This window comes from Paralichthys olivaceus, chromosome 4 (assembly GCF_024713975.1).
Source record: "Paralichthys olivaceus isolate ysfri-2021 chromosome 4, ASM2471397v2, whole genome shotgun sequence".
In the NCBI taxonomy this organism is placed as follows: domain Eukaryota; kingdom Metazoa; phylum Chordata; class Actinopteri; order Pleuronectiformes; family Paralichthyidae; genus Paralichthys; species Paralichthys olivaceus.
In genome coordinates this window covers 11699347-11726294 of record NC_091096.1, presented here as the reverse complement: position 1 = coordinate 11726294, position 26948 = coordinate 11699347, and the positions used below count along the sequence as shown (strand labels likewise).

The following is a 26948-nucleotide window of genomic DNA, read 5'->3' as shown; positions in this document are numbered from 1 at the left end:
ATGCAGTTAATGTAAGCTGCGCTGAGTTTGTGTTACACGGTCCCTGACATGCATGGTTATTGCATGTTTCCCTCCAATTTCAGACATATGCAATGTCACAAATCAACTAGGCTGGCCTCTCCAACATCTCCAAACCCAGATATAATCTCAAAATGTTATCCTAACCAGGTCCAGGATATCATTAAAGCGGCATAACTCGGACATCCACACTAATGAGAATGGATGAGTCCTAGAATACATTCAACAGAAAAGCTTTCCAAGAAGGAAAAATCTGCATCTTCATTGTCCAGAGGCTTCCGGACACCTTAAATTCAGATAATGGTGAGATGATGTGATGGTTGAGTGTTTTCAGCATTCGTTTTCTGGATTAGTGTTCAAGAGTCTCTTGAAGAACGAGAGCAAGCAATTAAGTAAATTGCCCATAGCCACATCACAACATATCTGCTGAAGTGAAGCAGGCACACAACTCTTTCTGGCAGAGGCACACACTTGATAACACACTCTTGGACACAGAGCTGCTATTGCTTTAATGTTTTCTTATTTAAAAATAAAAGATGGTAATTGCCAACCGTGATGTTTCCTGCTGTTTGTGCTAGATCAAAGAATGATCAATAGTGATATCACTTAACCATGACAACCAATACATCATACTTTATACATGTCCTGTAGACTTTCATTGTTTATATTCAGTCTTTCTCCCCAAAATGCATCGTGTGTACACTTGGGGCCTGAGTGCATTTTCGTCTCATGAAACATTTACGAAGCAAAATTTTCAATATTGCAAATTATGCTTTGTTTCTGTCCATGTTTACCAGCTTTCATTTGTATAAATTCTAAGCTTCAGTGATGCATTACTGCATTTCTTGCATGTTAATGCCACCAACTGTCAGGCACCTGATTACTGTAAAATCAATGGCAAGATGTGCATGTATATTACCTTCACCTCATGATTACATGCATATGCATCCTTGTAAATGTTAATGCTACCAACGAAACCTGCTCCTAGAAACAGCCCTGCATACTTTTACTGGATACAAACACCTTTGAGTATCTAAGACACTGTGTTTTGATGCACAAACCCATTACCCTGAAATCTTTATTGGCCTGTAGACAAAATGCATAGAGTAAACAAACACACATTCGCATGAACATAAACATAAACATTTGCATATGCATGTGCACATACAGCTAATTTCTACAATGTGCTAAACTATCCATTTAAACAATACCACTTAGACTTTGAACAGTAAAGTAACGACACAATGAATCGCCACAGAGAGTCAATCAATGTGTTCTGTCTGAATTCCAACATCACTGACTTGATGCTCTTCACAGATAAGAGTTAGCTTGTTTTCATAAAGCAACACAGCTTCGTTGCTCGCCTGCATGTCTGTCCCTCCTTCTATCACTGTTCATCTTGTTTTCCCTTTTTCTTATGTTGTCAAAGTCCTTGCTCTATGTCCTTGCTTTTTTATTGTAGCACTTAAAAATGTTTATCAATATCACTGTTTTTACATTCACTAAAACCCTTGTTTTTATATAAAAACATACTTTCCTTAAAGTGGTTTGACCCTGTGACCTGCTCTCACTGAGCTGGCAGAGTTTTATTGGCTTTCATGTGTAATTATCACAAAAGAAATAAGATGCATTGAACTATGTTGGGGCATGACGAAGATGAAGAGTCCGACTTCTAATCAAGAAATGAACATTCCATTGATTTTCTTCATGCTTTGTTCTGTAATGTGCGTATCTTAAGACCATTACACAGATTAGAATTAGTTATATAAATGCAACTACAAACAGCATTGGTTTTTATGATAAATGTATAATGCAGTCTTTACTGCGTATGAGGTCACATGCTGACTGGGATTTTCAATTTCATTTATCCTTGACACTGCATTTTGTTTTTCCTGCTAAATCCTACAATGCGAGTGAGCAAGCTTTTATGTTTGCACATGTGTGTCTGTTTGTGTGTGTGTGTGTGTGTGTGTGTGTGTTCAGAAACAATTCAATTTGATTACTCTGATACATTCTCTCCTTGTCTGTCTGTCTATCCGTCCATCTGTCTGTCTGGATGAATTTCTTCATTCACTTTTGTTCCCACGGTGATGTTGCACCCAGTGAGCTTCACTCAGGGCAGGTCACACACAGCCATCTAGGGAATGAGATTGTCAGTACTCATCATCAAACAACCTTCCAAACGACTGAAATCAAAAGTGATCTGAAAGGACTGACGTTGTGGACAGTGTGTCTAGCAATAGAAGGTAAGAGGACATACACACATTCATGTGCCTACACACACACACACACACACACACACACACACACACACACACACGTGCAGACTCAGAACAGAAGCACATGATTTCTCACTCTTATTTTCTATATCTCAAAATAACACACAAATAAATCCTCCTACAAACACTCACATCTAGGTGTACCACCTGTGCCCCTCCTCTCCCTCGCTGCTCCTCTCTAATCCACTTGAATGTAGCTGGATATTAGATTAGAAAGTTATAGATGTGATTATTCGTCCCTGGGCACAGCCATCTATTCGCTGATTAAAACATGAACTGGGGGCCATTATGTAACTGCTTAAAGAGATTAAACCTAGTCACCCCCACGGGGCCCACTCTCTGTTGTTACAAGCAATAGAGATAGTGCAGGTGTAAGCACACATGATGGCATGTTGGTTGTATCTCTACTGGTAGCGTGACAGAACAGCAGAAGAGTGACAATAGACTAATGTCATGAGAAGGGAGCCTGGTGATGTGAGCTCGTTGGAACTTTAACTTTCCAAGGAGATGAGTGTCTTTTTCAATATGTTCAATTATCGAGCTGGGTGCCAGAAAGAGATTGGCTCTTATTTTGAAAAAGGATGCTCCACCCAAGAAAATCTGCGCTGGTTCAAGGATAAAAGTCATCCCAGTCATTGTTATCCTTTAAACTGGAACGCTCAGAAGCATCCTGCCGGTGGCTGTCTGCTCATTGTGATGCATCTATAGTTGCAGCTGCAGGAGAAGAGGATTATTGAAGGCAAATGTGTGTATACCACTTTGGAATGGCCACACTTGACAGTGGGACAAAACACCTGCCGTCATAACAATGGGGAAAAAAACATTGGAATTGGGATAGCTTTCCATTAGTATTTCTTTAAAGGCACTCGTGCTGCTGTATTCAGCTGCACACATGAAACTTGATAGCAGACAGTTTGTGAAGACAAACAAATAGAAAGTGTCTCCTCCTGTTCTGATGTAAATTACAATTAAGCCACAATAACCCTGATACAGGTACGGCCTTTTCACACAGATGATGTAATTTGAGTCTTCACAATAGTGATCGAGCAGTGGAGCCATCAATACTCCCATCCAACCAATCGCAAGTTAGTCCCAGTTACTAATTGTGACGTCTCACCCTCTTATCATAGAAAGATACACATTATTATTTAAAGTCAATCTCATCAGAAAAAAATTAACACTTGAACATGCATCGATCGGAAACCATCTTTGGGGGGGCAGGGTCCATGACCTATACAGCAGCCAGCCACCAGGGGGCAGTTACAATGTTTTGGCTTCACTATGGGGAAGCTGCTATGACGTCTATCTTTAAAGACGGTTATAGGGACTGTCCTGTAGTCTCCACTGGTTGCCTGGCAACCTCACAGTGACACCAAGACTTCAGCGAATTCAGATACAAGAGCAACATCAAACTGCTTATATAACCTCTCATAAAGGAGGCGATTAAACATAGTCACTAAAATATGGAAGTATTCATTTTTAAACTATTCCTATTAAAACTAATATCTATACTAAAAATAACTGTTTGCCATTATTGCACATTGGCATTAATATAATACACTGAAAACGGAAGACCATCGATATAAAAACAGAGCAAGAACCCTGTTTTCCACAGTCTGCTCTAAATAATAAAACACCTTTCTTTCACCCTCGTCTCTGCATTATCAAGGTGGTGATATCCTTTAATATCTTATTCTACTTCTGTCTCCCCCTCTCATTATCCCCGTGTCTTTGATGCTATGGTTACAGCCTCAGACAACCAATGGGAAAATATGTTCAACTTTCTACACACTCTATATCTATCTCTGTAATAATGATCGACATGAATAAAGTGATGTTGGCTTGTTTGATGATTCTAACATTCAAAGAAAGGGGAGATGAAGCCAGCGCGACAAAGTCCTCCAGGAGGTTGGTTAAAAGTAGACGTGTTGGGCTCTTGGGCACACACAGACACACACACACACACACACACACACACACACACACACACACACACACACACACACACACACAGCAATCTGTATTCTTTCAGCTTAAGTGGAGGCATGCCTCCCATTCACAGACGTGGAAATAACAATTCAAACTGTTAGAAATGAGGAGGAGGAGGAGGAACCCGGTTCACATTCAAAATTAAGAAAAAACTTGTGTATTTAAGTTTGAGCTAGTCGGAGCTTCCGCTGTACATTTCTAAGCTAAACATTTTTTTAAGTAAACCGCCCTTTAATGCACCACTTAAATATCACATTCAAATCACTGGCAGTAAAGTATATATATATATATTGTTCTGCCACATGGAACTGTGAAAACCCTATTGCCATTGACTGTTGCTGGTGTAAGTGCTGATCCATATCCAAGAGTGCCACATGTTTCTTGTGTTACTTATTGCTTTCCCATTCCCAATAAAGTGGCAGAATAAAAAGGCTTTTACGGGTCCCTGCGGGTAGCAGCTACTTCCAGTGGTAGTCACTGAGCTGTGGGGCTGCTGTGGTGACAAATGGCACAGAGCACATATTTTACTATTGCCATTTACAATGCATGATGCGGGCTGTGCTGCTCAAATGACTGTGCAGCGACACTTTTGAGAGTTATGTTAGCTAGACGACTGTGTGTGTGTGTGTGTGTGTGCTGCAAACACACACAAATGAAATTAGGCTTGTTTTAAAGTTATCCATCGGTCAACTGCTCACATGTTTATGTTTTCCTTGAGTGCTCAAGGGGGCAAATTGAAAGTATATATCATATCTGGTTTTTCCTTTTGGAAAAAGAGGATGTGCACAAACAAAGATTAGCATGTGTTGCCACATGATTGTGTTGACATAAACATGCGGAAATCTGGAATCATAACAGTGAAACAAACTTGCGGTCGTACATTTATATTGGCTCTAGCTACTGCTTGATTTTACAGTGATGGAAATGTGGATCATTGTTTCTTGCAGTGTAGCCTCTATCATTTATTTGTTTGTGGTGGCAGTGAAAGTAATCTTGTAAAATGAACACTCCTTCATAGTTGCCATTGTGGTGAATATACAATAGTTGGGTGGGTGACCTCCATGTAATCCACATATACAGGCACCAAGATAAACAAAATCAGCTTTCATAATGTTTATATAAAAAAAAATTCTACATCATTTTGGTTTTACACTGCCTGTAATGATGTGGATGGACTACACAAACACACACAGGCAAGATTCAGGGTACATGTGGCCGTCAGGGGGCAGACATCAGTCGGTGAGCTCTCGGAAAAACGTGGCTCCTTGTTTTGCTCCGCTCAGGCGCACGCTACAGAAAGACACTGGATTAGAAGTCGCCAACAAGTCATAGAAAAAAAATCCAAGTCCGTAAAAGTGAAATATGTGTCTGAGGAAGATCTGTTGGAGTTGATTTAAGTCTAGAAGATGGAGTGAAAGGAGCGAAAGAGGCAGATAAGCTCTTCATCCTCAACGTGTCCAGCGATGACAGTGGAACCATACTCACGCATGTCATTAAGTGCGCAAATTACGCATGAATTCAGTGCGATTTTAATTGCATCATGTTTTTTGTCATTAAAGTATAGAAAGAGAGAGGGGTTAGTGTAGCTAGAGGGCGGTGGCATCTATCTCTCTCTCTCTCCCACCCTCTCTCTCTCTCTCTCTCCCTCCCTCTCCCCTCTCTCTCCCCCTCTCTCTCTCTGCGTAAACGGGGAGTCTGGAGGAGATAGGGACCGCGCACTCACACACACCGAGAGAGAGACGAGCAGAGGAGGCTGTGCCACTGACACGAGTGGAGGGACCCCGTGGTTAGTTTCCACCACCTCTCACTTCTCGCAGCTTAACCTGCACCGTTTTCTTTTTGGAGACCGAGACTCAGACACCGGGACTATACCCACCTATACCCGCACCTTTCTTGGGTTTTTGGGGGGACCCCTTTGATTGATCCGCGGAGGAGGATTGTGGTGGCGGGGGGAAGAGAGGAGTTTTCACCGTCCCCCACCGTGCGGAGCAAGGGAGTTTTTTGTGCGTGTTTATGTGTTTTACGCGCTTGCACTAATGGGGAAAAGTGGACAGAGAAGTGGAATAGGACGCGAGTGCTGCGGCTCGGCGAGGATGTGCGCAGCCACGCCGGTGATCCTGCTCCTCCTGGTGCTCGCACGGCCAGGAGCCGGACAAGGTAAGACAGGAGGATGTCTCCTCTTTCAGACCCCTCTTTAAAAAAGAGTCACATGAATTGTTTGGAAGCTGTGGACCTTCTCCTCCATTGATGTGGTGGTGTGTGTGTCAGTGGCGATGTGCCCGGTTGTAGACGGAGAGGCTGAATGAGCTCCTTGCAAAGGAGGCAGTCTGTACTTTATCTTTCCTTTTTCCATATTCCATTTAAATTGATGTGGTGCTGGTGAACGCGTTGTTTACGTTAAGTCCTCAAAGCTTAAATCACGTATATTTGCGCATTTGCTTCCCCGCTTTAACTGCGCTGCTCAACTCGCAGCCCACGTTTCTCTGCGTGAAACGACAAACACAGGCTTCATTAATGTAAGACAACTGCCTCATATGCGGCGGATTTGATGAGGGAAACTGAAGTGCAAGTATAAGGTGTCCATCCCCAACGAAGAACATACATATATTGATGTACCTGCAGAGAAACTCCCGAGCAGCTCAGGTTGACCTCAGCTCCATGACAGAGTTTTTTTTCTTTCTATAAATTGGTAAAACAAACTCTGAGGCTGCAGGTAAACGAACGTGAGATCTGTGAAGGGCAGCAGGAGCGACTGTAATGTCTCATCGCTCTATGAGGACTTTGCAAAATAGAGACGACGCTTCGCTGCTTCGATTGGAAAATTGATCAGAAGTCGCAAACACTCACAGCCGCCACGAGCATGGAGCTAATTATACACGTCTGATAACAAAAGAAGAAGAAGAAGAAGAAGAAGAACAGGAGTCTGCAGGAGAAACAAGCTGCAAACATTAGGGATAAACTTGAGAATAAAACATCACAAGTCATCAACTCCCCATCATTACCTAAAGAGAGCTCATACCATGCATGAGCACATACTCGGCTTGTGTTGTTTGTGCAACACATCCAGGCGAAGAATAAGAGGAATTTAAAAACTATGTGGAGTGAGACCTGTTAGTTTTATTTCCTCAGAAGTAAGAAGCTTCTGTCTCAGATCCTCCTCTCTGTCACACTCCCTGTGACCTTCTGCAGGGAGCAACTTGTACATGTTCATCCAAAAGCATTAAGGACTGAACCCTTCTGTTGTTTTATCAAGCTGATTAACTCGCTGCATTTTCCCTGTTTTATGGCCCCACTCACTTAAGTTTGACCTCATCACCGAGCGCTTATTGTGGATTTCATCCCCTATTAACTGTAATATCCTAATATCCCTCAAGAGTTATGTGTTACTTGAATCTTTACGCTCCATTATACAACTGATATTCCACTTGAGCGCCTCATGACAGGAAACTAATCTGTCTGGTCTGCAGCAGGAAGGAGTCAGTAAAGTGGAATCACCTTCCCTCAGTGGCCTGCATGGTGTTTGTGTGTGTGTAGAATTTGGGCTGTAATAGGACATGATGTCGCTGTTGTTGCCTTGGGGAGCAGCATTTCAGCAACACCCACCAATATTCATTATGACTGTTCTCTATTGGTTTACTGTTAAATCAATACGCCGCAATTTAGGGCCACGATTTGAGCAGCCTCTCGCCTAACTCTGATAAATTGCACTTTGCCACCGACATGCGACTCAATTTGACTTTGGTATAGAGACATCTGATAATTGGAACGTAAAACTGTTGATGTTTTTCCAGGCAGATGAAACTCCTCAATCTTTTTTTGCTTGCTCTTTGAAAAGTGCCGCTGCCCCTCCACCTCCCTCATTCTGCTCCATTTTCCACGTCCTCTCTCTCCCAGCTGCATGTGTCTGCCGTGTTAGTGTCTGTTATCTTCTCTGCTCCAAACAACTCGACTCATGTCTCTGAAGTTGTTCCTTTGTGTGAGGAGTCACTCGGAGAGTTGCTCTATTGAATGGGGTAAAACACACAAACACATTGACCTAGCTGTGGGGGAGCCGGTTGCTTTGTTTACATAGCTGATCCTCTCTGTGCATCAGAGCCGGACTCGACTCCCAGTCCATTCAGGTGGAGAGCTTCAAATCACTCTGTTGCCGTCTTCAGATGTGACCTGCGGGTAAAGTCCAGAGAATTGGGTCCGGACTTTACCCACACTTTGTCTTTTACACGTGCACAACACAGCGGGATGTTCTTTGCACAGACGCATTCACAAAAGCAACAAATCCTCCGCCGGGTGCAGCAGACAGAGACAGGAAGTGAAGTATTAACTCAGCTGCGGAGATCACGTGATCTTGTTTGCACCACCCAGACACCGTCATCAGCTGTTATTACCACAAACTCTCTACATATCTTTGGTGTCTTCTATGTGTGTATCACTAAATTTTTTTACCTTGAGACATTTGTTTTCGTTTAGTTTTTCTGTATTTTTGCATCTGTGTCGTATTAGAGCGTCATCAACCCCCCACTGGCTCGCAGTGAAACCAGCAGGGGGTTCCCTGCCATGCTCTCACATCAAATTCTCTTTCTATAAACTTTATACTAGGGGGTAAGGCAAAGAAAGTTCACCGAAACTGCAGAGGCTCTTACTCAGACATTTGCGTTCACACATGCACCTCCTCCGGACAAAATGCGTCTCTGTGCATTTTAAAGGGAAACAGAAATTGTTGTTTTGACCAAGATTCTACTCTTGTGACACTGTGACTCATGATATTCAAGGTGATGGTGTTTGTGGAAATGATGCTGTTGCTGCTGAGGATTCAAATCCAACGAAGATGATGGTGACCCTCCAAATTTAAAAAAATCTATTTTGAGTAAAATCATCGCACACAGCATGAATTCAGTCCAAGTTCTTCTGCTTTATATCCAGGTCTCTCCTGAACATTTCATTACCAACCTGTCTTCAACTCTTATTAGAGTAGCGTGTGGACGTCTTTCTGCAGAGCTACACAACCTGTGATACACGATTGAAGTCTATCTCTCACAGACCCACACCGACATGTGTGCGCACAACGAGAGGTGAATGTTAGTTCAGATCCTCTCGTGCTGACTTGAGTGCGTGCGTGTGTCAGCCTTCCAACTAAGCCCCACCCCCCTTTGGGCCTTTTAAAAAGCCATTAGCTAACATTGGCTCCGAAATGAGTGGGTGTCAGCACCGCTCCACCAAGTCTGAGAAGTCCTGTTTATTATGATCACCAACCTGCGGTTTAGGCAGGTTCTACAATTCAGCATCTATAGGTTGTTAGTGTGTCTCCACTTTACATGGTCCCACAGTGTCTGTCATTTCATGTTTCACGGTTTGGCTGTCGGACTCTGGTTACAGACGCTCATTTCTGTGGTACATAGAGTGAACACACTTCTATTCTAGGATCCTTTTTAATGTTGTTTAAATACATATTATTCAGCCACACAGCTCATTTAAAACCACATAGTTTGAAAGAATTGTGTGGGTGTGTATGGGCCTGTGTTGAAGCTTCTGTGTCCAGAAAGGAGGGGGTTGTTGTGCGTGTTGTGGGGGTTGGTGCGTAGGTGTATATTTGTGAACCTGGTAGGTGTGAAGATGTACTGAACGTGCTGCTGTGAGGTGTGTGTGTGTGTGTGTGTGTGTGTGTGTGATCATGAACTTGGCAGCTTGGGGTTGTTCTCAAAGAACTCCTGTAGAGTGTGTGTGCGTGTTTCTGTGCACGTGTGTATCTGTGTGTGTATGTGCGTCAGGACGTCGACATGTGGGTGATTGTGTGATATTGTACATGTGTGTGTGAACTTGGCCCCGTTACAGTGTCTCCAGCAGAGCTCACATGGTGTTTCAATGCATGTGTGTGTATGTGCGTGCACACACACTTGGCATTATGATATTGCCAGAGCTCCCACGCCGTCTCCCATTATGCTCTGATCCTGTCCCATGGTGCACTGCAGCCATCCAGGGTTCAGTGCTTGTAGGGGGACAGCTGGGAATTATTGCAAACAAAATATTCCAACTTGATTGGCCGCGCCGCTCCTGCCAGCACAGTCTGATTGGCTGAGTGGGTTTTATGTGGTGAATTCGATGCTGTTTCTGCATCAAGAGTGAGAGAAGGGATGGATGAATGGATGAGAGAGAAATCTCTCTGGGTGGTTTGTACCAGCTTTGATCACTCCACTAGGACTTGACAAGCTGACTGACGCACACACACACACACACACACACACACACACACACACACACACACACACACACACAGCAAGATATCTCTCTGGTCAAACAATGCTGCATTCTGTCTGCATTCTCTGTGTGTGTGAACGTACCAGAGTGTGTGTGCTTGGACAGGCGTTCAGGAGTGTGTGTGAAAGGAAGTCTTTGACTGTCTGGAGTTGTTTTGTGTTGGAGACCCTCCTGCTGCTCGCAGTAGCACAGTGATGGCACATCTCCCTCGACCTCTCTGCCTCCTTCTTTTCTAAAAGTTTTTGTCCTTCTTTGCTCATCATAGACTTTGTGTTTGACAAATGATGAGATATTTCCCATCTCTCTATCAGTTTGTATCTCTATCATTTCAGTTTGTATTCTGTTGTAGCTGCTGAATGCTTGTTACCGACCTTTCTCTTTGGCCTTGTAAGTTTATTTTATGTTGAGCTGTGAAAATCCAGGAGATCTGTGCATATCATGAATGGTAAATAGAAACAAGTGGCAATCATAGCTCAGCCTATTCCAAGAATCAAAAGCTTGGACATGGGTTGTTTGTGTAGCGGCAGAGAACTTTGAAGGCATGTTTATCGTCTGAGGAAAGCAGCTATAAAATCCGGTTCTTGAATAAGTGTGGTTTTCAAAAGGCTGCGTTGAAAAACTGCGTCACACCACTTGCACCATTTATCATCTCTCATTCTCCACAGGGGAAAACCCGGGATGGCACATAAGAATCTGCCTCTTTGTGCAAGTGTGTGTCTAACAGTGTGTTTGGTTGTGCATTTGTGTCGTGTGAATGTGCGTGTTTACTAGAGGGACAGGCTGAGCGAGGGAGAGGAGGAAAAAGAGAGGGGAGAAGCTAAATGTTCTGAAACCGATTCCCAGCGTCTCCTGCTGTTAGGCCTAATTCCTTCTAGAGTTTCATGTAAAGATCTGGAATTATGAATTTTTCATGGCCTTCGAAACCTAAGGCCTCATTTGGGGCTCTCGTTTCCAGGCTTTTTGTTTTAGTTAGCTGTGCGCCTGTGTGTGTGTGCGTGCGTGTGTCTTTGTGTGTGTGTGTGTGAGCTGGTTGTGAGCTGGAGCTCAGAGAGAGAAAGCCGTTTGTTCCCAATCAATGGCCTATAATATAGTTCCCCCTGGTCCCATGCAATCCTGCACTGTAAAAAGTTATAATCCTATTTTAGTCTTTTTATTACAGATGTAGATCTGTTTCTTTAAAGTCATCCAGAAAGACAATGGATTGTTTAAAATATTTTTTAGTAAATTTTTTTAAAGGGAAGAAAGAAAAAAAACATGGTCATGGAACAACTTATGGAACAATAACAGCCATTATTTTTCTATGCCAGTACATTTCACAGAATTGTTTTTTCCTTTTTCCTGTGAACTGCATGTTTATTTTAATCCCCATAATAAACAGTTGAACTCAGTGAAGTAAGGATCAGGCCACAGATTTCTACACTGTTGTCGTTCGTCTATATTCCTCTCCGCTGTCATTTGTTCCTATTTCTCTCTGTGACTCTCATTTCCTCTGTCCTGCTTTCATCTTTCTCTCTTTCCCATTTACTACCTCGGACGTTCTGGTCGCCTTGCTCACTTTTAGTTCTTTTTTTTATTACTTTCTTCCTCTGCTGCTGCCTCTCCCCACTCCATCTCTTTCTCTAGTTAGATTTACGCTGTTTAATTAGAGTGTGGCCCAAACAGTGGACATATTGTTGTCCTTCTGAATGGAGCTTGCAAGCAGCAGGACATTTTGTGTGTCGTGTGTGTCTGTGTGTCGGTGTGTCGGTGTGTGTGTGTGTGTGGGCACAGAACTCATCAGTCAGAGTGAGGGAGGGAGAGTTTGCCTACACATGTACACACGCACAAATGTGTGTGTCCAATACAGATAGATGGAACTGAAAAGGGAAGGAGAGCGACAGGTAGAGAAAAGGAGCTCCACGCCATGCCAGCTGTCCTCCATTGAAATCTCCCCCTGCATCTCTTTGTTTTAAGGCCTTGCCTCTTAGCCGACAGCTTAGGCGTTTCATGGTCTGTATATTTTTTTTATTTGATACCATAAAACCTCCAGTAAATAGCTTGCGCTGGTTTATTTGCCTCAAAAACAACGAGCAGCACACTGCACTTATTGGAGACGAGCGATTACCGGAGACGCTTTATTTTTTCCTCCGTCTGTGTGAAGAAACCAACTTCTGCCCTCCCCCTGTCCCTCCCCATGTCTGTCTCTGACATTTTGTTTGGAGTCATGCCAAGGCACCAATCTGCCGCGTCTCCAGATTTTTTGCTCATGGCGCTCATATTAAAGACATGCTGCAGATTTCGGGATAGATTGTCTGTATCGTTTTCACATGGTGTCCCAGATTTCTACAGCGCCAAACCTTACGGGCCGTGGGATTGCAACAATGTTCCTCCTGAAACACACGCAAAGTAAAAGGCCGTCAAAAACAACACATTTCTACATACGTGTGCTCTGTTTGAAGGGACAATTCCTCGAGGGCATACACACGACCAGCAGATGGGTGCTGGGTGTTTTGGCTGAGTGGTGTGTTTGTGTGTTGGAGCAACAGAGTCTTATTTGTGTCACCATGAATATGTAATTAAGCCGCCTTTGAGAAAAGACGACGTGTCGCGACAGGGGGTCCACGAGCCTGGGACCCGGATCCTTTTTGTTTCAAGGCAAAGCTTGTTATGTGCATTGTCCTGTATTGAAAGATGGAGTAGAAAAGACAGGGGGGGGGGTGAGGTTCGGGGCAGAAACTTGGGGAAACTGAGAAATGGAGAGAAAGTGAAGTAGCAGGGAAGAAGAAGAAAAGTAACTAAAAGAGTTTACTCGTCCTTTTTGATAGGAAACAAAGCCGCACTGTAAAAGCCCATACAACTCCTCGTGTGCAGAGAGGATTGGGGAGAAGAGGAGGAGGAGGAGGAGGGCACGAGCAAGCGGGCTGAGCAGCATCGAGAAGCCGCCATAAGGATTAGTCTTTCTCTCCTTCGTATCTTTCGCCTCTTCATTCTCTCTTCCTTTGTTACCGTGTTTTTTCTCTCTATTGGTCTTCTTTTCACATCCCCTTTTTTTTCTGCCAGTTTCCCTCTCTCTCTCACTCCTCCTTGCTCCCTCAATCCAACCCCTCCCTTGCTCACCCCAACAGTAACTCTTTTCTTTTTCCTCCACCCGCTCCCTCCCTGCATGTGCCAAACTGTCTGGTAATCTAGCGGTCCATCTGAAGGAATATGCAAAAACCTGAAACCATAATTACTATAATCACCACTGTAACTTTTTACCTCTCAGGCTTACGTCTGCACTTTGCACACATGGACACACAAACACAGCAGTTGTGCCTGTTTTGAAAGGGTACATTGTAATTCTGTGGGATGCTGTGAAAAACGGGACTTAACGTGTGTTGTAAAAAGGTTTGGGTTGCCTGTTCTGTTGATGTAATTCAATGTACTGCACCCTAGGTAGGGTTAGGAAAAAGAAGGTCATAACACACACACACACTGATACACAGAGGCAGGTAAGAACGCACAGTGAAGAGTTTCTTCGGTATGATCATTACATAGACAAACACAAACCACAAACACACACTGTACATTAGACACACAACATATGGTACAACAAGTCCATTCACTTATGTTGGCTCCGCACCAACTGTAATAAGGAACCCAATATATTTTACTCGGCGGGTGACAAGATTACGTGTAAGCAGTTTGCTTTGATTCATCTGAACACAGCATTCTAAGTGGCTAATGAATATGGGCACTAGCTTTGCTGAGAAGGCATGTTTTGTGTGAACATTGTGTGAGTGTGGGGATGAAATATCGCATCGCTATTTTCCAGAATTATCCATGCACGCAGCATTTTTTCCCCCTGCTCCCCCAGAGGAGAACAGGTACAGGAAGGTATAATGTAGGTGGAGAGAGGAGAGAATGGGGAGAGAATAATGACTCTCCACTGTAAAAATGTTGCCTCCTGAAATATTTTGCTCTCCAGGAAAAGAAGCGATCATGCGGGTGAGCAATGATGAGAGAGCGGGAGGAAGAGAGATACTTGAACAGAGGGACATCAAGTTTGGTTGCGAGATAGTGGAAGAACTGCAGGGTTAGTGTTCACAACAGGGCAGAAGGGATGACTGAATAATTTAACCTGACAGTCACACAGAGGCCAAATTGTTTGCATGACCCTCACTTTAAAGGTTCTATAATGTACACCTTTGTATTAAGTTTGCATAGATCTCTGAAGTTTCTTCCTTTAAAACACTCCTCAGGTTCTGCATTCAAGTATAAACCCTCTATTTCAGCCCCGTTCCGAACCGTTTCTGTGTCTGTAGTTGAAAATGCAAATCAGCTGTGGCTGGTCACACCCCTCTCAGGAAGTGGATGTGGCCTGGGTTTCCTGTGGCCATGACGCCCCTGTGTTTACAGCGAGCGCACATTTAGATATGGCTGCTATTTGAGGCGTTGTAGTACAACCATGCAATTTAGATCCAGAATCAGAAGAAGGAGGAGAAGATGACTTGAAGGATTTTGGTCAGGATTAGGTGAAGGGTTTCACTTGTGCCTTTAGAGGTCATGAGTTAGATCTATGCACATAATCCAAACGAGCAGATTGTGTTAAGGAAAGCAAGTGAATAAGTGGCTTTTTGTCAGATCATAAAAAAGACAAAAATATCATTTTAAAGATGGACCAAAAGCTGTTTTTCAATCAAACCTCAACATCAAACGGGTCACAGGTCGCTGTAAGCTACTAAACTACTGCGGCTTATTGCATGCAGTACATTTGAACATACACTAGTTGTGCACAGAACTCGTAGCTCCGTTCTTTTAGCAGCCTTCTTGCTAACTCTGATTGTTTACACACTGTATCTTGATGTTCCAGCTCAGCAGTTAGCGATGGCCTCTCCGTCTCCCTTTAGCTCTGTATGTCTCACGTGTAGTTACGCCTGTCTCCTTTAATGGTACAAAACGGTTCAGTTAATACATTTCCTTGCCCTGGTGGAGGCGAGGCTCAGTGGATTGGAAGCGTAAATCTGCACTGTGGTACCCAGATCATTTGCTGCTATTATTAGCCAGTCCCCCTGTGCAGTCGGTACCAGTGTAGCTTCCTTAGCCCCTCCAGCAGCTCGCGAGCAGCCAGGGATTCTGGGTGACTGTCTGTAGCAAGACGCATGGCCGTGAGCAAATGCCCCGCAGTTCAACACCAGCAAGATAGATTCCACTCTGTGTCTCTCTGATAAGGCTGTAACCAAATTTACGAAAAGAATTCCACAGTCTTTTACTCCAATGCCGTGTTGGACGGAGGACAGATATCGCAGCGTTACACTCACACAGGTTGAGAATCTTGTGGTGCATTATTTTAGGGTCTGACATAATGTATGATGTGATTTGGAGAAATAAATTGAATCTAAGAAACGATAAAGAAAGAAATGGAGGAAGATGCAGTGACTGTGTGGTGAGCCGCTGGTGTTCACCACTGCTCTCTGGTATGTCTGTTTGTGTTTGAGAAATTCATACAGGAGACCTGTCCTTTTGGATTTTCTTATTCAAAATGGCAGCTCAGCTTCATGTTACCCTGCCCAAGAGTAAGTTCTGAAACTGAACAGTGTAATTTGTCCATGAGACAAGCCGCCTCTGGACTAAAGACAGAGAGATATAGCTGACTCATTACGAAAACATTGAAAAATTGGCTTGTTAACTTGCCTGTAGGACAGGTTTGATCAATGTAAGCGGGATTTTGACCTGATGTGAGATGACTGAGGCTGTTGTCTCTATGTTTGGTTGCCTTGGTGTCCTAAAGTTTTAATTTATTCTTATTACACAGGCTTTCCTGTAGAACTCTGCTGAAACGATAACAGTGCAATATGAACGAAAACACGTGTAAAAAGGTTGGACACCACACTTCCGAAGAACAACCATGTGCACAGCTGATTCTTGATGAAAGCTGAGCATCAGGGTTTGCATAATACATGAGAACATGAAATATAAAATGCATTTTTCAGTGGAAATTGGCAAATTACATAATTAGTTTTGAATTGTTGTTTGTCAGATTAAAATCCCATCAAGAGCAGATCAAATTGTGTATTTCAATTTTGATGATACCATTTCTTGCTATGGTATTATAAGGCTGTAAAAGTCTTTATCGAGTGCCTTTACAATCCAAAGGTCCAGCTTTTCATCGACTGTGAGTCAGCTGAGATGATCAGATTTTACTTTTTGGGAAAAACTGTTTCGAAGGAGGGTTTGAATAAATGGGGTGACGATGAGGGCGATGAATGAAGCTCTAAAGTTGTTTTGAATGATTGAGAGATTTAACATCTTCTGAGTAAAATTTTTATTGTGAGTGTTCAACGTTGTGACTCAGCTATAAAAGAACAGACCTACGGACTTTTTTTGTGCTGTTTATAGTATGTTTCAACTGTGCTTTGTCCTCATTGATTCTCTCCCACACAGACTCAGTGAATATGTGTGTGCTAACTTGGAGCAGTGTTCCTCTGGGCCCTCTGGCTCTCAGGGCTCCATTGTCTTACAAACATTTATTGATGTTTATTTAAAAAAGGGATTTGACCCTAAAAGTCATTCTCTCTTTCACTCTTACGCTCTCTGCTTGTGGTTTTTGTGTTTCCATCCCCGAGGACCCCAGTAAAGTGAAGGGTCAGAGCAGGTACTTTAGGAGTCACTGCTTTTACTGCTCATTGCCTTTCAATTAAAATGAAGTTCATTGTTGCTCATTTCGTGTTTCTCGGAGGAGGTCGGCTGAAGTCAGCACAGTCTTTGGCATTTCTTTACCATGAGGTTTCACCTTGGTAATGTTGGTGAATATCTCCCACCTCAGGGGCAGTGGGTCAAAACTGTAGACTGTATGTAAAGATTAATGACGTAAAGCTCTCAAAATGGGAAGCCAAATCATCTGGATCGGCCCCTGGTGTCTGGCTAGGTTACAAACCCCACCTCCTCCATATTAGCAGATGAGCCGCGGACCAAACTAATACTATACATTTTTTAAAACAATTCTTGAAACTGGGGTAAAACCTCATGAGATTTACTCGTGATTGGTCAAGTTTATGTCATCATCAGTTTTGAGATACTAAATTAAATGAATTACAACACTCCATTCAGATCACACAGCAGGTTAAAGCCTCATTTAATATCTCAGTTATTCACTCAGGAATTTACACTTTCCTGCTGTATTTTTATGAAGAATACACATCCTTAAGAAAAACGCTTGTTTGAATCATCTGACACCTCCTTCATGAAATGTTGAAGTATGACATCAGTATGTGTGTGTTTTGGGAGGATACAGACCGGGGCTGCCTGCTGTGATCTGACAGCTGATGAAATCGAGATGTAATTTTACATGGAAGTCAAAAGCGCACGTACACGCTTGATCTGAGGAGAAGTTTATGAAACAAAGGACGAGCTGAATTGTAAAAGAAACGCACAGTTCTCTCCGTCAAATGCTATTTGTATTTTTAATTCTAGCTTCTTCAGTAAGTAGCACCAGAGAGAGACTGGAGGACAGAAATGTACCAACTGCAGCCATGTCCTGGTCTTAGCCTGTTTCTTCCCAAATAATTTACTTTGATGTTGTAAACAACTTAGTCAGTAATGAGGAACACTGTTTTATTCCGTCTGGAGCAGCACTGCTTTTAATCAGGGTTATATGTGGTGTTTTCCCAGCATCCCTTAATTGTACTTATGGATGCATTTTATTTTGTGTTGATCATTTCATTATGATATTCATCACTTTCTTGCACTGTAAAACTAACTTTTGATGTGTAGACAAAATTGTTATTAATAAATGAGTGCTGATGAAAATATTGGATGGCATTTAAACGTGACTAAATTAAAAGCAGTGAGCACATTTTACATGAATAAATCATTTTATTTCACCGCTGGGTTCATTTTTGTGAAGCAAACTTTTCAGCACTCTGGTTCTCAGTAGTCAAAATTGGAACTGGGTTTTGTATTTGGACATTATGACTTGGAGAGCTGTTTCGTGTTTGCGGGTACAAGTTATTACTGTGACCCACACACACACTTTGTTTTATTGTTTTCAGCCCATAACCAAGACATGGATGTGTCTTCATAGAAATAATAAAACATGTCTCTGTTTGATTGTCCCAGCAGTGATGGAGGTTATTCTACCAGTACAGGCTGTGATTTAATCAAGTATATTAAAATGACACACAGGTGTTTTCATATACGAGGATGTGTGATCCTGCTCTTTTCAAAGGATTTCCTGCTTTTTCCTGTTGCCATGATCATCATCATCATCATCATCATCATCATCATCATCATAGTCATAATCCTCTCCCTGAGACACAGCTGGTGGAGCGGTGTGGTAACGGTTTTCGGCACAAACTGACTCACTGTCCAATGACATGTGGCTCAACTTGCCCGCCAAAACTGGATTCACACACACACACACACACACACACACAGAATATACTATGGGAAGTGTCTCTGCCCTGTTGAACACCAGTGTACATGAAGGTTTCCAGACAGGCCACCCAACACACACACACACACACACACACACACACACACACACACACACACACACACACACGCACATGCACACACACACACACACAGACTGGCAGTGAGTGGTAAGGGAGTATGGCAGTTAAATTAGACATAGGGAGAGTCAATGTGTGTCCATATGCAGTGACTGTTGTGGTCTTGGCAGGTTTAGTGTGTCTGTCCTGTCACTCTCTTGGTCCAGTTTGATACTTTGGCAGTTAGAGTTTCACAAAGACAGAAAAAAACACCTATCCAGAGTGAGAGTTTTTTCAAGTAACAGTGTTTCCTTTAGGTGGGAGTTATGTGATTTTTTCATTTTTAATGATAGTGTTATTTTTAACTGGAAAGCATAATATTATGATGTAGCTTAAATGTTATATTGTCCTGGATTTAAAGTAAGCTATAAAAGTGCCTGAACCTGAAGGGGCACTGCAGCGATTTAGTATCACACTTAGGTAGAGGGTCAGTGGTTCAATTTCCCGGCTCCTCCAGTCTAGGCTAAAGTATCCTTGGCCAAGATACTGAACTTCAATTTTGAATATTTAAAATCAGCTGCTGAGGCTGAGATGTTTTAACTTGAGTCTGTATCCAGTTGCCAAATTACTGGATACTACATTTTGCATAATGTAAGTGGATAACAGTTTTAATTAAGACAAAATAAGCTTGATGACATTAGGGGAATACTTTGTCAGGCTTTGGAAAACTCTTTCCACAGCCAGAGAGGGCATTATTTAATTGTTATCACAGCCTGATATCGATTGTCCTCCCTTTGACAAATAAACTGAGCCTCGTGTAAAATTGATGGAATGCCCCTTTAAGGTTTTGGGTGTTCTGAACACACCAATTGTTCATAATTCCATCCATCCTTCCTCTATATTGATTATCCTTTGAGGGTCGTAGGGAGAGTTGGAGCCATTCCCTACTGACATTGGGCGAGGGAACAGGTCGCCAGTGTATTGAATAGCCACTGCACAGAAGACAAACAACCACATACAGACAATTTATAGTCTCTAATTAAACTAATCCCCAATCTGCATGTGTTTGGACTGTGGGGAGAAGCTGTAGTACTGGATAAAGAGAAAACCCACACAGACACTGGGAGAAAATGCAAACTCCACACATAAAGACCCCGGATGAACCAGGCTTTGAACCGGGAACCCACCAAGCCGTCCTCATTCATGAATATCCAATATAATATTGTGATGAGCTAAGTTTACACTTATTGATGATTCTTGAACCTTTGGACAGTGTGACCAGGCCTCTTCTCTCCACGCCAACACCAGCTGCCGTACAAATGTTTGTCCGAGTATCTCCAGCCTTTGAAGAGTATTATAACCAGTCTTGGTTTTTCAGCAGTATACTAAAGAGGGCCACATCATGACAGGACGTGCACCTCAAATAAATTGGTTGCAACTGTACCAGCTGCACACAATCATGACATTGTTGCCTACTTGTTGAAATATGCTCCGTGGTATTTTCTGTGTGGCAAGTAGCCATCTGTAAGCTATATGTCTTGTATTGTGCCAATGACATCATGCGTATGGGGTTACTTGTTCTGCAGCAGATGAATGGGCGCAAGACTTATGTCATAGTGTCACAGCCGGGTTAAGGTACCACATCAAAAGGACATGAAATAAGTGTGAGTGAGCCTCCCTCCGCTTTCTCCTCGCTCTGTATCCATCTCTGCTTCTCGTTCAGACTGTCTGTTGTCAGCCTCCTCTTCACTACCCCTCATCTTTCTCCACTTTACTTCAAGTGTCTACTTATTCTATTCGTCCTTCCTGGGGGAAAGGGAGATTTAAACTTTGAACAAAAGACACAAGGAAGAAAACTTTGCAGAAACATTTGAAGTGGTTTTTTTCCCTCCCTTCTCTGTTCTGAGAAATGTCATCCACACCCAAGGAATAGTTTCAAAAAGAAGCAGAAAGTAGCTGACTAAAGCCAGGCAATGCCCACGGCTCCCTCCAGCTCCTCCAAATCCTTGTATTGTTACTGTGGTTATTTGTGTTGCTTCTTCCTCTGGGCCCCTCCAGGGTTTTGGTTTATATCTGCTCAGTGCTGAGGTCTTGTCAGAAATGGGGGCAGGGCTGCCTCAGGTCAACTCACAAAAGTGTATTTTTGGCTTGAGAATGAAGTGAACTCACAGCTAATGACAATGAGGTGACATGTGGTTGGTTGGACTTTGTGGGAGCATCTCAAATGTTTTAACATTTTCGGTCCATCGTGGTCGAGGAGGAACCTTGACAACAATACTGAGGAAACAGGCAGCAAGTCACCATATGTTTCATCACTAAATCTAATCTGAAATCTCCCAAAACCTGCTGCACAATTAGCTTTTGATGTATAAACCCTTCACTCATGAGAATATTCCATGCAATATTGCCTTTTTAATGAAGTCGATCGCGAATAGACTTTTTCTGTTCTTTTACTAGCAAAGCTAGTGATGTGTAGCACGGCCCTGTTGATTTTAAGAGTTTTATAGCAAATGTTGTGTTACTCCTCATTTAATCCTCAGCTGAATCTCACCCGTGTTGCAGGATTCCAGAGTACAACGCGGCTCTCACTTTCCCAGAGCAGTTTTCCTCTCACTGTGCTTTTTTAGAGTTTAAGAGTTTTAGTTCCATTACTTTTGGTCTGTAGCGCTGAGGAGAGGAGGTGTGTCCGATGAATTATTTACAGAGCAGAGAGTTAAGATAACAAAATGCTTCAGAGCTTCAGACAGGCTGGTGCCACCGGGGGTTATGAAGACTTTGTGACCTGAGCGTCATGAAGCTCAGGTGGTCAAATCAAAATCATCTTCAAGGGTCTGTTCAATGAAATGACAAAAAAGAAACAATTTCTCAAGTGGTATCTTAACATCCCCATTTATTTCCTGATTTTTATGATTTTACTCATAGGTTAAGTATAACATCGTTGTTTAGGTTCAAAAAGGCACCTCCTTAAAGTTAGCTGACTTTTGTGGATGCGGTTACGATAATACACGTCAAGGTTGTGGAGTGGTCGTGGATAAAAGAAGCTTTGTTGATGTTCAGCTCACAGCAAAGGCACAGAGAGACGTCTCTTTTTAGAAATAATTAGAAAATCACTGAGGAAATGAAAAGTAGTTTTCTGTGTGAGCACCTTTGACCTCCTCTTACTCCGTCACTCTTTGCACTGCATCGCCTTACTTCCTTTTCTCTGGGCGCTCTCTTCAATACAACCACTAGTTTTCACTTAATAAATGTGACATAACTACTTGCAAAGATGACTGATGGGCATGTTTTTATTGGACAATCTCTTAAAAATATGTTTTGTGTTCCAGTTAATGCTCATTATAATGTAAATAAAATATACTTTACATTAAATCATTTAGTTGTAATAGCAGTGGTGGTTTTAGAATAACTAACCTTCGAATCGTTGAAGTATTACCTCGATAAAGTGTCGGAAAGTTTTAATAGTGTCTGGTCGATAGGATGGGAGGGCTAATGAAAAACCAAATGGCCACTTTTAAAAAAAGTCTTAAGTTCAAGAAGCGTCTCAACTTTAAAGTGCTATTTCAGGTTAGGGTTGCCCTCCTTTGTCTCCAGTCAATACTCTAAACAAGACCCTCTAATCAGTGGAAACAAAACCGATTGTATTCAAGCTTTGTAGACCAAGTGTTGCAATTTGCCTGTAGAAAATCAATCTGGGCAGATTTACCGTTTTCTCCATGTTGGATACATAGAATTGGTTAAAACACAAACAAACACACATACGAACAAACACACACAAACACACACAACACACACACACACACACACACACACACACACACACACACACACACACACACACACACACACACACACACACACACACACTCACACACTCACAGATGTCTCGAAGGTCTGCTTAAGTGGACATTTAATCATCAAGGACCTTTTCTTGCTGGCTGCTCCACTGAGTGTATCTGACACACACACACACACACACACCCACACACCCACACACACACACACACACACACACACACACACACACACACACACACACACACACACACCACACACCCCCTGTCGCGTGGCAGTGTATTGATTCTCAGTGTTGTTCTTGTGCTGTTGGTTAAACAAGACAGTAATAATGGAGCAACATTGTTTAGTCTGCTTATTGAACTGTGACTGGCCAACATTGATTGTTGTCTTCAGCTTTGGGAATGTATTTGTGTCTGAGTGTGGATATACGAGACTGTGACTTTGAGAGCGAGTGTGGTTTTGGGGTGTGTGTGCGTGTTGTGTATTTGTAGCCAGCTTTTCAAAAGAGGAGGAACTATTGCAGGTAAAAATCTTTTTTCCACTAATTTCTCTTTTTATCTCCGAAGTTTAGAGTATGATTCTCAGTCAGGCTGCTGAAAATCTACTGAGACAAAAGAGTAGAGAGGAAGGTGGCAGAAGGAGTTTGTGAAAGGTAAATAGTCACTGAGTTGTCTGACAACACTGATTGGAGGCAGAACGCACTGTGAGAATAAGAAAGAATGAGTACAAGGGCAAGGGTGCAAAGAAGAAACGAGAAGATAAAAAGCTGGTAAAACTCAGGAGAGGAAATGGGAGAGCTACATGTTACATTTCAAGGCTTCTGTCAACTTCAGGAGCACTATTCCAGTCATATTTCATATCTGCACTACTTACACAGATCTATAAAAATCATTTCAGCGTCACTCATATGTCTGATTCTGAAAATAGAGCTGTTTTATCGCCCAGAGCTACACTTTGAGTCAAACGAATGCCTCGCACATCAGAGTAGTTTTGGCACTGATCTACACATTTCACAACTAATTAGTCCAGAGCTTTCCGGAACATCAAACTCACTCAAATTGAGCGTTTATCAAATAAATGTCCCTTTTTATTATTTCTTTCACAGATCAGCCCAGGGGGCAAATATTTTAAAGATGAAAATGAAAGGTGACATCAGGACTTAAAGTTTCACATTTTCATGTACAAATTATATTATTTTACTACAACAGTAGATTATAAGTGACCTGACCTGCTGCAGAGCACTTTTTAGTGCTCAAGTGATGAGTAACGCCCATGATGCACTGCCTGTGTTGTGTGTGGCCACTATTGAACTGCTATCGTGTCTGCTGTGGCCCTTCGACTGCCAACTCTGTGCCCACTGAGTTTGCCCCTGATAATCAATCAATAATAATGATCATCCATTGCTGATATTTACTCTGGTGCAGAGGAGGGGAAGATCATATCCTGGAAAACCATTGAAGGTTTCATTTTTATGTAATGCTAATATGATGACAATATATATCTTTTCTATCTGTTTTTGCTGCAGCGTCTCATGTAAAAACGAGAAAAGCCAGGTAGTCCCTTTAAATTCAATTAAGCTGCACAACATTTCACACAGTCACAGATAGCCTATCCCTAAATACGCCTGATCTGTGGAAAAACTGTGAAAATGTTGAAATATGTCCTATCTCGCAAAGATAAAGATGATCAGCACCAAAAATGAATCGGCTATTCCATGAGTCACACATCCTTCCACCAAGTTTCATGGAAATATGTTCAGTTTTTTTTTTATGACAAGTGTGAAAGCATAACCTCCTTGGTGGATATAAACAGGTCGGACGCTGAAACTACAGATGATTTGCTGCAGCAGCATGGGTGCTTATGTTCCTGCACGTGCAATGCAGGCGGCATCAAGTGTACCTGAATGAAACTTACAACCAAGTCTTATCGTGCTATTAACTTTTGAAGTGCTGTCTTGAAGGCTTTAAAATAATTCATTGAGTTCTGTGCATTTCCATTCATCACAAGCTGTTCTTATATTACACAAGGTTATGCTGTCTAAAATTTCCATGCCTAAAGCCAAACGGCCATGAATAATTCATAATAGTTTAATATTGAAAGTGGTCATTTGTTTCCACGCCAAAGCTCTGTGAAGGCAGAGTTACAGAACGCGTTGGCACCCAATAATGAATCATCAAGATGTTTTGAATTGACACAGAGCATCTAATATTCGGTGTGTTGCATTACAATGAACAAAATCTCCAAATCACCACTGACGTTTCCGAGCTCCACACATCTGCAGCTCAGCAGTTACCTCGACCTACGAGACTCGCAGAGGGAGATGCTTGGTCTGCATTTTCTCTTCTATCATTAGAGCTCTTCTCCGCTCTCTGCAAACACACATGGTCCCATGTGTGCATACACACTTAAGACAGGCATATGCATTTAGGTATGCTGCACGCTCACTCGTGCACATTAGTACACAGGGACTCGAGCAGACGTACACATTCCCAGAAATTAATGATGTTGCCTTCATTTCTCATTCAATATAAATTGACAATATGGAGACACATGAGTTTGTAAAATGGAAGTGGTTTATCTATTTTTTTTTTTTTTTTTCAAGCTCTAAATTACAAACTCAAAATTCATCGATCTATTTTACATGTGCAGGGCGTTCATCCTGGACAGGTCGTCAGCCCACTGGACGAACATGCAGAGGCAACCCTTCACCCTAAGGTCCATTTAGATTCTCCAATCAATTTATTCCCAAACTGCATGTCTTTGGAATGTGGGAGGAAGCGGGAGTACTCGGAGAAAACCCAGGCAGACATAGGGAGAACATGCACACCTCACACAGACAGACCCCAGCCAAACTGGGATTTGAACCTTTTTGCTGTGAGGCGACCATGTTATTCAATGCACATCTGTGCCCAAAAACTCAAAATAATCCTTCAAAATACAAATATTTTCTGAAATATTAAAAATGAACTTTGTGATGCTGCTCTACAGAAAACACTCAAACTGCTGCAAACTCTCAGCTCAGTAGATTTTCAGTATTTAAGTCATAAAACCAGTCCAGTGTGAAAATGTGCCAGTGACACACACAACAAACTGCAGCCAGCTCTGACTTCTGGAGCATTCTGTGGCTTGGAGCTGTGGCTGGCTCATCTCGAGCTGTTTGGGATGCTGCTCCAGTCTTTCTTTCTCACTTGCTCATTCTCTGTCTTGTTCTCACTTTCTTTCTTTATTTCCACCGTTTCAGCATTTTTTTTTTTCTCCCTCTCTCCTCTCCAACCGCAAAGGCCAGAGGCACAGTGGGGGGTGTTTGTGTGTTGATGTGTGTGTATGTGAGAGAGAGAGACAGTTCAAGAGACTGTGAATATGCAGAAGTGTCTGAGAGTGAAAGATAGTGAGACACTGGGATTGTGTGTGTTTTTGTGTATGAGTGTGTACTGCCAGCACTCGGCCTCTCTAATTGGGACATGGGTTCCGTCTGTGCTGTGTACCAACCATTTTGATGCAGGTCCCACATGAGCATCGCTGTAAATCTTGATAATGGTATTAAGCTTGTCGAGCTTTAGTCTGCAGTGTGTGTGTGTGTGTGTGTGTGTGTGTGGTTGGCTGCATGCATCCTCACTAAGACACACACCCTCACACACAAACTAGTAGAGGATGGTGTGGGCTTATTAATGTAAGAAAGACGAAGCAGTGCATATACACTGTAGCCCAAACTCTGCCCATTACTACAGCCCAGACAGTTCTCTGTGGCACTTAAGACAGCTTACTACAGCTGTAAATGTATTTCAGAGAGCTGTGGGAAGATGAGTGCGTATATTTATACATGTGTACACAAATACTCTGCACTAACAGAAAATGCAAATCGTGGTACACATTAAGCTCAGTTCAACCATAAGGGCTTTTAGCAAAACCAAGGTGTTATACATCAGCTCATTGCAGAAGTATTTGGGGTGCGAGAATGTATTTCGGCAGCGGCTAATTAAATCGCGCGGCGCAACCATGCGATGGTCAGATATAAAGTGAAGTAAAACTCGATGCTGTACAGCTGGTTAGACGTGTTCTTTTGTGACACAGTGTCACAGCAGCGGGTATTGTCTCGTCAGCATATGCAGTGGGCGGTGTAGGGGAAATTACAGCGTGTCTTGATTGGTTTGAGCGGCTGTAACTG

The 26948-nt window shown here is 42.6% G+C and overlaps 1 protein-coding gene across 2 annotated transcripts in view; it reads left to right on the top strand.

Moving 5' to 3' along the window:
- Positions 1–6179: 6179 nt before the first annotated feature.
- The window catches only part of unc5ca (unc-5 netrin receptor Ca), a 185569-nt gene continuing 164800 nt past the window's right edge, over positions 6180–26948 (top strand). For both annotated transcript variants that reach the window (XM_020101086.2, XM_020101085.2), the window contains exon 1: positions 6180–6443. In XM_020101086.2, coding sequence (XP_019956645.1) covers positions 6323–6443 — 121 coding nt within the window. In that variant the 5' untranslated portion in view covers positions 6180–6322. The remainder of the gene's footprint in view (positions 6444–26948) is intronic.